The 13,357-nt window shown below is 42.1% G+C and overlaps 1 protein-coding gene across 4 annotated transcripts in view; it reads left to right on the top strand.

Annotated features, from left to right (window-relative positions):
- Positions 1 to 13,357, top strand: part of obscn (obscurin, cytoskeletal calmodulin and titin-interacting RhoGEF) — a 435,173-nt gene that overhangs the window by 304,227 nt on the left and 117,589 nt on the right. For all 4 annotated transcript variants that reach the window (XM_033043588.1, XM_033043597.1, XM_033043606.1 and 1 more), the window contains 5 exons: positions 2,650 to 2,823; positions 4,921 to 5,080; positions 5,780 to 5,896; positions 6,684 to 6,848; positions 7,724 to 7,882. In XM_033043588.1, coding sequence (XP_032899479.1) covers positions 2,650 to 2,823; positions 4,921 to 5,080; positions 5,780 to 5,896; positions 6,684 to 6,848; positions 7,724 to 7,882 — 775 coding nt within the window. The remainder of the gene's footprint in view (positions 1 to 2,649; positions 2,824 to 4,920; positions 5,081 to 5,779; positions 5,897 to 6,683; positions 6,849 to 7,723; positions 7,883 to 13,357) is intronic.

Here is a 13,357-nt window from a genome sequence, read left to right on the forward strand (position 1 = left end):
GCAGGAGAGAGAAAACAGGGAATTATAGACCAGTTAGCCTGACATTGGTGGTGGGGAAATTAGGTCACATGGTATTGGTGGTAGAGTCTGACATGGATAGAAAATTGGTTGGCAGACAGGAAACAAAGAGTAGGAATTAACGGGTCCCTTTCAGAATGGCAGGCAGTGGCTAGTGGGGTACTGCAAGGCTTGATGCTGGGACTGCAGCTATTTACCATATACATCAATAATTTAGATGAAGGGACTCAAAGTAACATTAGCAAATTTACAGATGACACAAAACTGGGCGCCAGTGTGAACTGTGAGGAGGATGCTATGAGAATGCAGGGTGACGGACAGGTTGGGTGAGTGGGCAGATGCATGGCAGATGCAGTTTAATGTGGATAAATGTGAGATTATCCACTTTGGTTGCAAAAAGAGGAAGGCAGATTATTATCTAAATGGTGTCAAGTTGGGAAATGGGGAAGTACAACGGGATCTGGGGGTCCTTGTTCATCAGTCAATGAAAGTAAGCATGCAGGTACAGCAGGCAGTGAAGAAAGCGAATGTCATGTTGGCCTTCATAACAAGAGGAGTTGAGTGTAGGAGCAAAGAGGTCCTTCTGCAGTTGTACAGGGCCCGAGTGAAACCACACCTGGAGTATTGTGTGCAGTTTTGGTCCCCTAATTTGAGGAAGGACATTCTTGCTATCGTGCTGGCTCGAAGGGCCGAAAGGCCTACTCCTGCACCTATTATCTATTGTCTATAAGATGCTGTCATGGATAGCAGGTTGGCTGGATGGCAGAAGGCAGTGGCTATAAAAGGGTTTTTTTCTGGTTGGCTGCCAGTGACCAGTGGAGTTCCTCAGGGGTCGGTAGTGGGACCACTAATCTTCACGTTATATACTAACGATTTGGATGAGGGGATTGAAGACTTTGTGGTCAAGTTTGCATATGATACAAAGATAGTTGGAGTGGCAGGTAGTGTAGAGAAAGTAGGGACTCTGCAGAAGGACTTAGACAGGTTGGGAGAGTGGGCCGAGAAGTGGCAGATGGATTACAGCGTAGCAAAGTGTGGAGTCGTGCATTTTGGTGGCAGGAATAAAGGCGTAGACTATTTTCTAAATGGGGAGAGAATCTGGAAATCGGAGGTGCAAACGACTTGCGAGTGCTGGTGCAAGATACCCAAAAAGTTAATTTGCAAGTCGACACGGTAGTAAGGAAGGCAAACGCAATGCTAACATTTATTTTGTGAGGACTAGAATACAAAAATTGATGTTTTTGCTGAGGCTCTATAAGGCACTGGTCAGACAGCATTTGGATCATTGTGTGCAATTGTGGGCCCCATATCTGAGGAAGGATGTGCTGGCGCTGGAGAAGGTCTAGAGGAGATTTAAGGGCCTGTCCCACTTACGCGACCTTGACTCGCAAATTACGCAACCTCGTGGTCGCTTGTGGCGCACGGGCACCGTATGGGCGCGCGGGGCCGGTCCCACTTAGAAGCTCGGAGTTGTGCGGGGCTGGTCCTGACATCGCGCGGGCTCCAAAAATCTGACCGTGTCCGAAATCTTTGCGCAGCAACAGCCTGTCGGCATGCAGGCGCATTGCGGTCGTACGCAGCGTCTTGACGGCGTACGCAGCGTCTTGACGGCGTATGCCTAGCGCGTGGCGTTGCGCGATTACGTCACCGCGTGGCGTTGCGTGATGACGTCACCGCCTGCCGCCGTGCGATGCCCAAATTCAGTCGGCCCGCCTCCTGCGCAGCTGATTGGTAAGTATGACAGTAAGTAAGTAGGAAAGGCCCTTTAGGAGAATGATGCCAGAAATGAGTGGGTTAACATATAATGAGCGTTTGAAGGCACTGGGCCTCTACTCGCTGGAGTTTAGAAGGATGAAGGAGCACCTCAATGAAACTTACCGAATAGTGAAAGGTGTGGAGAAGATGTTTCCACTAGTAGGAGAGTAGGACCAAAGATCATAGCTTAAGGATTATAGGATGTTCCTTTAGGAAGTAGATGAAGAGTAACTTCTTTAGTCAGAGACTGGCAAATCTGTGGAATTGATTGGCACACAAGGCTGTGGAAGCCAAGTCAATGGATATTTTTAAGTCAGAGATAGATAGATTCTTAATCAGTATGGATGTTAAAATTTATGGGGAGAAGGCAGGAGAATTGGGTAAAGAGGGATAGATAGATCAACCATGACTGATGGCGGAGTAGACTTGATGGGCTGAATGGCCTAATTCTGCTCCAATCACTTATGATCTTCTCAATTTAGAATACTTTCACTTTTCTGAGTTCACTCTCTTCAGCAATAAATCTCCATAATAAAACTTTTGACTCGTACTCTTCAGCACCTCTTCGATCTTGCCTTTGTGAATTCTTTCTTGTCGAGAGATTGAAGCCATTTACTCTTTGTTGAATTAGATTGTTCACAAATTTAGTATCATATTTGATTCCAATGATGAACTGTATGTATGTGCCATGGTTACTTCTTCAAGGTCCAAGTGGAAAACACTTTTTTTCATGGCAACATGGGCTTTTGTATATATGTTAATTGTTTTTAAATCTCTTCCATACATAAAGAATAATAGAATCGAAAAGGAAATATGAAATATTATTCAGATTTAAAATTTTCTTCCAATAATATATTGATTTTGATGCCATTACAGCCTCCTGATTCAAGATCTGATTGAAACTGAAAAAGAGTTCACAAGGCATTTACAATTCTTTCTTGACCATTATATAAAACATACTGAAACAGCAGCTAACATACCATCTTCAGTAGTGAATGGCAAACAAGCAATTTTCCGAAACATTTATGAAATTTCTGATTTCCACATCAGGTATGTAACATGTGCATGTAGAATAACAATGCAGATTCTTGTAAACTTATACAGGTCCACCACCCATGTTCCGGCATCCTTGGTTCCAGAGCCTTGCTGTATTATCCATTTTGGCGGACCGTAATAATGATACAACTGTACACCTACGACCCACTAATGGTACTCCTCCCATGTGTCTAATGCATGATGGACTGCTAGAAACTTAAATAATATGTTTACTTTCTTGCACGTGCAGCCCAGGCTCACCTAACGAGTTATCCTCGGAAGTCCTGATGAAGATCGGATTGGTGGTCACCCAAAAGGCCGAGTCACCACTATGCCTGTACTATGAAATTGTTTTGAAAATAATGTCCAGTATGAAATGTTGACATCACACTGAAAATATTGTTAGAACAATGGTTTGAAAATTATAACTCTTGCCCCCACTAATGACTAGAAAACATATAATAGGCATATCTGTTTCCAACACGTTAAGAAGGCTGAAGTGACAGGATGGCCTTGTCTGCTCTTTTACATGTCACCTGCCAAGTGGTCTGATCAGAACAAGCTAGATACTAGAGTACAAAATCATGAGGGGAATAGATCAGGTTGACACACGGAATCTCTTGCCCAGAGTAGGAGAATCGAGAACCAGAGGACATAGGTTTAAGGTGAGGGGGGAAAGATTTAATAGGGGTAAAGGGGTAAAAGGGTGGTGAGTATATGGAACAAGCTGCCTGAGGAGGTAGTTGAGACCGGTATTGTCGCAATGCTTAAGAAATATTTAGACAGGTGCTTGGATAGTACAGGTTTAGAGGGATATGGGCCAAACGCAGTCGAGCGGGATTAGTGTAGATGGGACATGTTGGTCGGTGTGGGCAAGTTGGGCCAAAGGGCCCGTTTCCATGCTGTATGACTCTATGCCTGGTTTGCTGTTCTGTCCTGAGATTAAACTTATTACATCCATCACTGGAGTTCTGGAACTGTATTTCACTGACCAATGGACTAGTTAGTCTAATGACAGCTGTAAAATTTTGAAAATATTGTACAACTTTAGAATCACTGAAATCTGTCACAATTTTTCCTCCCAGCATTCATGCAGGTGTGATGTTTCTCCTTCTTCCTTGCTTTCAGTCAAGTCTACAGTAGTTCTGGAGCAAAGACTCCAAATCTAGTTCCCACTGCATCTGCAAGCTGAAAGTACAGTTTCATTCACCTGGCGTATGTGCATTCCACCTTCTTATCACTATTGCCTAGAAATTGGATCGAATCTATTCTGATGAGTTAAAACATTGTTGCATTTAGCAGTAATTCCAGATTGAGCTCCTGCAAAATAATATGATAATATTAAAAAATGGGCAAAGACCTTTATAAAATAGGATAGTTTGCACCCAGAAACAAGCCAAGGACTTCCACAATTCCCAGGTAGCCTAACATCAATTATTGGGAAAATACTGGAATCCATGAATTAAAGAGGCAATAGAACATGTAGAAAGCATAAAACAAGCAGAATCAACATGGTTTTATGAAAGGGAAATTATGTTCAACACATTTGTGAGAGAACTTTCCAGATGTATTAACAGGTCGATAAGAGATCAGGTACATGAAATATATTTGGATTTTCAGATTTGCATAAATCTTCTGAGTTGGGGAAAATATGTTGACGCTAAGGGATTGGCAAAGAAACATAAATATCAGTGTTAGGTTAAATGGTTCATCTTTACTTTCACAAGTAACAAGTGGGGAGCCACAGGGATCTGTATCATTGAGAAATTTGCAATAGCCAATTAATCTACCAGTATATCTTTGGAATGTAGGAGGATACTGAGACTTGAGGAAGGAAACTAATACAGGCACAAAGAGGGTGTGTAAACTCCACAATGTAGGCAAACCCAAGTCCCTGGAGCTGTGAGGCAGCAGCACTAGCTGTTCCACCACTATGCCAGATAAAAACAAATATTGCATGGGGGACACCTAAGTTTTAAGGCATGTTTCATTGAGCTAAATGAAATCCAAACCTAAAGGAGCTGTTTACACCTTAAGCTGTGGCAAATACAACAGTGACACCTGCTGAGAATCTAAGTAAAACAATGAATTGAATGTTTTCCTGTGTTTCAGCACCTTCCTGAAGAACCTTATGAAATGTCAGACAGATGATGACCTTGCGTTATGTTTCATCAATAACAGTGATGGATTTGATAAATATTTGCAATATCTGGTTGGAAATGTTCAGGCTGAAATTCTTCTCACAAATCCAATGGTCCAGGATTTTTATAATGTAAGTCGTATGTTAAAGAACAGTATGTCAAACCTTTGTGAGATGTTACCCTTGCTTATGCACCAAGACCTATATTAAATCAGTTGTTTTGAGACCTATCATGTAATAACAATAACTTAATCTATTTATTCTTGCATAAAATCATCCCAGTTGAATAATGGCATTGTTTCTGCTGTCTAAGTATATTCCCATATAAGTACAAAGAAAATAAAAGCACAAGCAGGCCATTTGGTCTGTCAAGCCTGCTCCACCTTTCAACATGGCTGAGAGGTATTCGAGAATAGTTTCCAGTTTAGTTTAATTTAATGTCACGTGTGAAAAGCTTTTTGTTGCATGCTATCCAGTCAGCGTAAAGACTATAATGATTACTGTCAAGCTGTCCACAGGGTACAGATACAGGTTAAAGGGAATAACGTTAAGTGCAAGATAAAGTTAAAGCCCGATTAAAGATAGTCCAAGAGTTTTTGGTGAGATCGATGGTAGCTCAGGACCGCTTTCTAGTTGTTGATAGGATGGTTCAGTTGCCTGATAACAGCTGAGAAGAAATTGTAGGTTTCCTTGAGTGCAGTGAGGTATTTAATTTTGTAGAGTTTATACGTTTGATTGGTGCAGGTCAAAGGTGATTACGTTGTAATCATGACGATTATTTTGTACAAAAATGAACTTTGCTTTCTGTTTAATTGCTATTATTGTTTGCAGAAATATACAGATGAAGTGGCTGCGACACAGGACCAAACAGAGTCTCCAATTCTACCTATACATGCTTATTTAGAGAAACCTTCTAATAGACTTTTGAAGTACCAAGGTGTTCTGAAGGTGAGTCATGGTCTTCAGTGGCTTGTCTGGAATCTAATTAATATAAAAGATTGTCAGTGGTCTTGCCATTCATCTCATTTATGCATCCAAGTGAATGGTTATAATTATTGAGTCTTTTGGATTCATTACATTTTGTTTGTATGGGAAATCAGAAAACTACAAGGCAAGGACTTTCCAGCCTTTGAGGTAAGTATTTTTACATTTTGAGGATCCAGTGCTGGCTAGCACTTTCCTGATTGTAAATGGCGATATCTGCATGGCAGCTGGCTCAACTAATTTTGTGGCGTGGGAATGGGCAGGAAGGGACAAAACAAATTTTACTTACGAAACAGTCATTAATAGCTTTGACTGCCAGATAAGTCAGGTCCATTGTCTAATTAATCGATAGAACTAATAAGAGCTTTAAATGTTCCTCACATAAAAGCTATTAATAATCAAAGTTTTATGTTTTTTTAAATAAAAAGTGTTACAAATGCTTAAACAATTAAAAACATTTGGACAAACTCAATTAGTTTCAAAAAATTTTGTCTCAAAAAATCATCATACTTATACAATGCTCACGGATGTTTCTTGCAGTTAGCTTATTCTTCCTGCACTAGGCCTAACCTGATCAGGGGGGGGGGGGGCAACATGTCAAGATTTCAAACCCTTTGTAATGCAGATTTGTTGCCAGAGCGACAACGTCAGGGTGCAGTTAGGAAACAGACGGTGATGTGGCGAGCCAGTGCAGGACATCCTGAATGGCACAGAGTTATGGAATAATTTTTATTTCACATGTCTTTCACAGGAGCTAATTCGCAACAAAGCGAGAAGCAATAAAAACTGTGTTTTGTTAGAAGAAGCATATGCTGTAGTATCTGCTCTTCCTAAGCAAGCTGATAACAACCTACATGTTTCAATGATCGAGAACTATCCAGGGACTTTGGAATCTCTTGGTGACCCAATCAGACAGGTATTTTTAGAAATATCTTTCTTTGTTTAAATGAATAAAATTATCTTTTGTTCATAGTATAAGGACGTCTTTTTGAAGTCCAGAATGTATTGCTGTACTTGATTAGCCTTGGAAATGTTCTTCTTCTTGCGTATGGCGTGCACAGCCTAAAGTTGTAGGACAACGTCTTGGAAATGTTGATGCAAGCAGCCTTACCTAAACTGTTGTAGAGTTCTCTACATTTCTATGTAAATGTCAATGAGGAAAAGTAATACATTTATGAGGTTTGTTACTTATACATTATAGAAATTCATCTCTCTGGGATGACTGGACTGCTCTATGAGGAGAGATTAAGTTCACAAATTTTGCATTCACTGGAGTTTAGCAAAATCAAAGGACATCAAATGGAAACGTATAAATTTCTGACGGGGCTAAACAGGATTTTAGGAAGATGTTTCGTTTTGCTTAGGAGAAGAACGTTCACATTCTTGAGTTTCAGGGCAAAATCCTTTCCCGTGTTGCATCAGTGGAATTGACAACTACAGAGTTTGTAGAAACCATGCTGCAGAATACACTAAGAAGCTTATAGAGTCATAGAGATATACAGCATGAAAACAGCCCCTTTGGCCTAATTTGTCTGTAACCCAGTTGCCTTACCGAGCTAGTCCCACTTAACAGTACCTGGCCCATATTCCTGCACACCTTTCCTATCAATGTGATAAAAATATTACCTTTCCGTGTGTCTTTTAGATGTTGTAATTGTGCCCTCCTCTATGACTTGCTCTGGGGAGCTCATAATATATATACATTTTCCCAGGGTTGGAGAATTAAGAACTAGTGCACACAAAAATAAAATTTGTTCTTAATTGCACCGAATTGTTGATCTTTTTTCCTAGGGGCATTTCCTGGTATGGGAGGGAGCTCCAGGTGCAAAACTATCATGGAAAGGTCACAAGCGTATTATTTTTCTCTTCAAAAACCATTTACTGGTCTGCAAATCAAGAAGGGACAGCAGAACAGATTCACAATGTTATGCCTTTAAAAACCTGATGAAGGTTGGTATTACATTTTTTCTTTCAACTGAGAATTGTATTTTTTTGGTTAGTTCCAATTCATAATATCAAAATATGGTCCTTTTGAGTCATCTCCCAGAGAAGTCCAAAGTTTTGTTGGTTATCGTGTGATCAAATGCTGCTATTCCATGCAACTAGACAGAATATATTAGTAGATTCACACATGTTGGAGCTAACATTACACCCAAGCAGGATTTTTCCTCATTTCCATGCAAGAATAATTCCCAGCTTGATCCACTGGATTGTGATCATATACTGCACAGACACTATGCTTGACTCAGAAGGCTGAACTAAACCGCACCCAAGACTCATCCATGCCTTCATCTCCTCCTGACTGGACTATTGCAACTCACTTCTCCTTGGCATCAGCTCCATCTACATCAACCGACTCCAACTGGTCCAGAACGCAGCCGCCCGACTCATCACCCACACCAAATCCTGGCATCACATCACTCCAGTCCTCAAACAACTTCACTGGCTTCCCATCTCCCACCGGATCACCTACAAAATCCTTATCCTCACCTACAAAGCCCTCCACCATCTGGCCCCCCCATATCTCACTGACCTCCTCTCCCCCTACCAACCCTCACGGTCCCTCAGATCCACATCAGCCGGTCTCCTCTCCATCCACAAGTCTAACCTCTGCAGTTTTGGGGACAGAGCCTTCTCCAGGGCAGCTCCCAGGCTCTGGAACTCCCTCCCCCAACTGATCCGCAATTCCGTGTCCCTCACCATCTTCCAGTCCCGCCTCAAGACCCATCTCTTCACCTCTGCCTATCCTTAGCCCCACGTCCCCCTCCCTTTTCATCTGTGCATTAATTGCCTCATATTGTGTTTTGAATTGAATTCTGTCTTTACTTTGTGTACTAGTCATGTCTCTACAATTTATTTCATTCCCCTTACATGTTTTTCCTCTACCTGCTAAATTTTTGTAAGGTGTCCTTGAGACTCTTGAAAGGCGCCCATAAATAAAATTTATTATTATTATTATTAAGGTTGAATCTTTCATATGTAAACAGTATTTGTCATCCTGTCAGTGTTACAAACCTCTGCAAACATCTCACCAAATCGGTCAATGGTCAGCCTGGTATTAACGAGAAAGATCAATCAAGAAGGGATTAATGATTTATCTTATTTTTTTATAGAAGATACGAATCAAGTGACAATGTTTAAACTTTTGCAAATAATTGATAGCATTACGACAAAACAGTTTAACAGATAAAGATTCCAAAATGTATATTTATTACAGAAAGTAAATTTAAAGAATTTTAAAAAGTTGGAAAACTTGTCTTTCGAAGGGCAAGTCCATTACAATTCTGCATGCTGACAGTTGTGTGTGCAGATGCTGATTGCCTGCAGGGGTAGAGTTTTTGCTTTAGGCCTAAATGGCAATTTGGGCATAATTGGCAGCCAAAATTTCATTTATGTTTTTAACCAGAGAAGGAAAATATATATATCGCAAGCATCTGGCATATGTTTGTTTTACTTCGGAGTCACGTGAGTGACTACGTGAAGAACCCCGCCAGGACGCATGCGTGCCATATCGCTACACGCATTGCGAAACGTCAGGCGGGGTGGAACGACGTTCCCCCGCAGCGGCAGTTTAAAAAGCCGGAACCAGCAGGTAAGAGTTACTCTGCGGTCTTTTTGTGTGTTTCCTATACCAACTTACAGGTGGGAAGCATGGACAAGTCAAAGAAAGCAACAAGGGCTGCTACAAAGCTGGTGGGGGGGGACCGCGGAGTAGCGGGCAGCCAGCAGCGGCCAGCGGCACTTGAATCACCGATAATGGGATCAGCTGTGCCCGATGTCGCCTCCGCACCGGCCAGATCCACTCCGCAGCCGGGCGGTAAGGCAAGACAGAAAACTAACAAAGTCGTGGACTCAGATGAGTCCGACTTTGAGCAACCGCGGGCGGCCAGCGACCGTGAGCGCTGGAGCCGGATGGAGCGGTGTGTGGAGCATTTGCTCCAACGTGAGAGGCTCCGGGAGATGGAGTCGAGTCACTGTGGGCTCTATGGAAAACCCACAGCAGCACCTCTTGTAGGGCTGCACAGTGTTTCTCCCTCATCAGAAGGGAGCACTGGGGGTCAGTACTGGGCTGATCCTGAAGAGGGGTTCGCAGAAGAAAAATCAAGTGTGCAGGGGATGCAGGAACGAGAAAATCTGCTGGACATGGTGTCCAACTTCATACAGCCAGACCAGACTGGCTAAAACCTGGAGCAAAAGCTTGCTGCCAGTATAGACTATATGTCTTTTAACCAGCTACAAGAACAGGCTGTATTGGACACCACATCAAGACACCTGGTAACTCTATATCCCTGAATGTTCCAGTAGTCAGTACTTGTATATGCAAACATATTGGAATAGGAGTTAGAGGCATGGATGTCAAACTCCAAAAGGTATTAAAACTCCTAACAGCAGGGATAACAGCATTCACCCGCACAGTGGATGAGAAGGACATGTCCCAGGACCAACAGGATGCACTGGCATTGCTTGCAACACTCAATATGAGATAAACAACATCAGAAAGAATGCCATCCGACCCACTTTAAATCCGAAATTCGCGGGTCTGTGCAAACCTGGGAACATAAAACCACCAATACTACTATTTGGAGGTAACCTATCGAAGCAAGTCAAGGAGCTCAATGAGGAAGCAAAAACCCTGGGACTCATAAAAGGGACTTCATCAAAAACCCACTACAGCCACAGACAGCACCCCTACACACCCACCAGTAGAAAAAGACCGACTGGTGAAAGCTCGAAGGTCCGGTACACCAAACATGAGTCTTTTTTAGGCCATGGCCCAGGCCAGCCTTCTTGGAAGATACGCGAACCTCCAACATCAACCAAACCACAAACCCAGACACCACCGCCTCAACATCAACGAAGGATTTACAAAAAGAAGTAAACCTGCCACTGGTAACTATGGAGGTAGGTGGGTCTGGTTCCCTACAAAATCCCTACAGGGAGCATGGAGGTTGCGGGGGAGATTACACTCCTTTCTGGATGCATGGAGCATGTTAACTACCGATACTTATATTTTAAGCAGTATCCAGGGATATACAATAGAAATTATACACATGTACAGCCCTCCAGTTCAACATATACCGAACCAAATGTTCGTACTTTCTGGTAAAGAGAAATCAGAAGCGCATGCTGAACTGGAGCGGCTTTACGCAAAAGGTGTAATTGAAAAATCCCAACACGAACCGCTAGAATTCGTGTCCAATATATTTACCAAAAACAAAAAAGATGGTGGTTGTCGCATCATCATAGATCTGACCAAATTGAATACATTTGTACAATATATTCATTTTAAAATGGAAACCTTTGTTACTGCTAAACAATTGATTTCCAAAGGTTACTTCATGGCTAGCATCGATTTAAAAGATGCTTACTATTCAGTGCCTATACGAGGTGACCACAGATGTTTCTTAAAATTCAACTGGATGGGACAGCATTGGCAGTATAGAGCGCTGCCAAATGGGTTAACATCAGCCCCCAGACTGTTCACAAAAATTTTGAAACCAGCCCTAGCGTTTCTACGGAAACGAAAACACATGGTCATGGCATATCTAGATGACATACTTATTGTGGGCAAAACTTTGGAATTGGCCAAACAAACTAACAGCCACAAAACAGTTATTTGAAAAACTGGGGTTTATTATCCATCCAGTTAAATCTAAATTAACGCCTTCCACTACAATGGACTATTTGGGGTTCACCATTGACTCAGTTCACATGTCGGTGACTTTGCCAAAGGGAAAGGCTATAGACTTAATAGAGGCTTGCAATAACCTCATTGACATCAGTAAACCATCCATCAGATTGGTAGCAAAAGTATTTGGCAAAATGGTGGCTGCCTTTCCAGCCACACAATTTGGACCTTTACATTACCAAAATTTACAGAGAGCAAAAATACAAGCACTCAAAATCAATGCTGGTCATTTTGACAGACCAATGAAGCTACCAATCAAAGCTATAATGGAACTAAAATGGTGGATAGATAACATTTGGCTTTGTTTCAATCCAATCATTATCAGCAACCCTTCAATGGTGCTACAAACTGATGCCAGTGCACTTGGTTGGGGTGCCACCAATTCCATCTCCAGCTGTCGAGGTAGATGGACTGCTCAGGAGGCATCATTATTACTCACACTGGGCATAAACTACCTGGAAATGTTGGGTGCATTCTATGGCCTAAACTCATATTGTACTGGGTCATATCATCAGCATGTTAGACTACATATTGACAATACCACCGTGGTAGCATATATCAACCACATGGGTGGAAACAAATCGGCATCATGTGACAATCTGGCTAATACAATTTGGCAGTGGTGTATCCAGAGAGATATTTGGATATCAGCTACTTACCTACCAGGTAAACTAAATTTAGTGGCAGACACCAGGTCACGCAAATTTAATGAAAACACCGAATGGATGTTGAATAAAAAAGTATTTGCTGATATTGCAGCACGATATGGAACACCAGATATCGATCTATTCGCATCCAGGCTTAATCACCAGTTATCAAATTATGTTTCGTGGGAACCAGACCCTGGGGCAGCGGCGACAGATGCATTTTCGCTGCATTGGGGGGAAATTGTTTATTTATGCATTCCCTCCTTTCTGCCTCATCAGTCAGGTATTAAGGAAAATACAGCAGGACTCTGCGTCTGGTATTTTGGTAGTACCCGATTGGCCTACTCGACCATGGTTCCCAGTGATACTGAACATGGTATTAGAACCATGTATCACCATCCCGAATAGACCAGACTTGTTGGTTCATCCCGTAACAAGGGATAGCCACCCATGCCATAACTATTTGAATTTATTAATTTGTAGAGTTTAAAAATACCTCTACTACAGCTGGGACTGACGGACCGAACAGTGAACATGATTTCGGCGGCCCAAAGACAGTCCACCAAAAAACAGTATCTGGTCTATATCAGGAAGTGGGAGATGTATTGTAACAAAAACAGCATCACCTACAGAGATATGAACATCCCGTCTGTTCTGGAATACCTGGCAGGCCTCCATTATGATGAGGGGCTCAGTTATAGTGCCATCAACTGCGCCAGAAGTGCCTTATCAACTTATCTATGGCAAGGAACAGAGCGTCACTCTGTTGGGACTCACCCACTGGTAACAAAACCTATGAGGGGAATTTTTAATACCAATCCCCCAAGCACCAGGTACTCCCAAATATGGGATGTGAGTATTGTCCTGAAGATGCTCAGGAATTGCTCCAGCAACAGCTCTGTCCCTACATAGACTGACATTAAAAACAGTCATGCTAATGGCATTGGTCATGGCACAAAGGGTACAGCCATTACATAAATTAAGACTGGACAACATGACTTCTTCATCTGAAAATATTATGTTTCATATTTATGAATTAGTAAAGCAGAACAGACAGGGATCAGCAGGCCTCAATATAGAATTTAGGTC

Source organism: Amblyraja radiata, chromosome 2 (assembly GCF_010909765.2).
Source record: "Amblyraja radiata isolate CabotCenter1 chromosome 2, sAmbRad1.1.pri, whole genome shotgun sequence".
Classification (NCBI taxonomy): Eukaryota; Metazoa; Chordata; class Chondrichthyes; order Rajiformes; family Rajidae; genus Amblyraja; species Amblyraja radiata.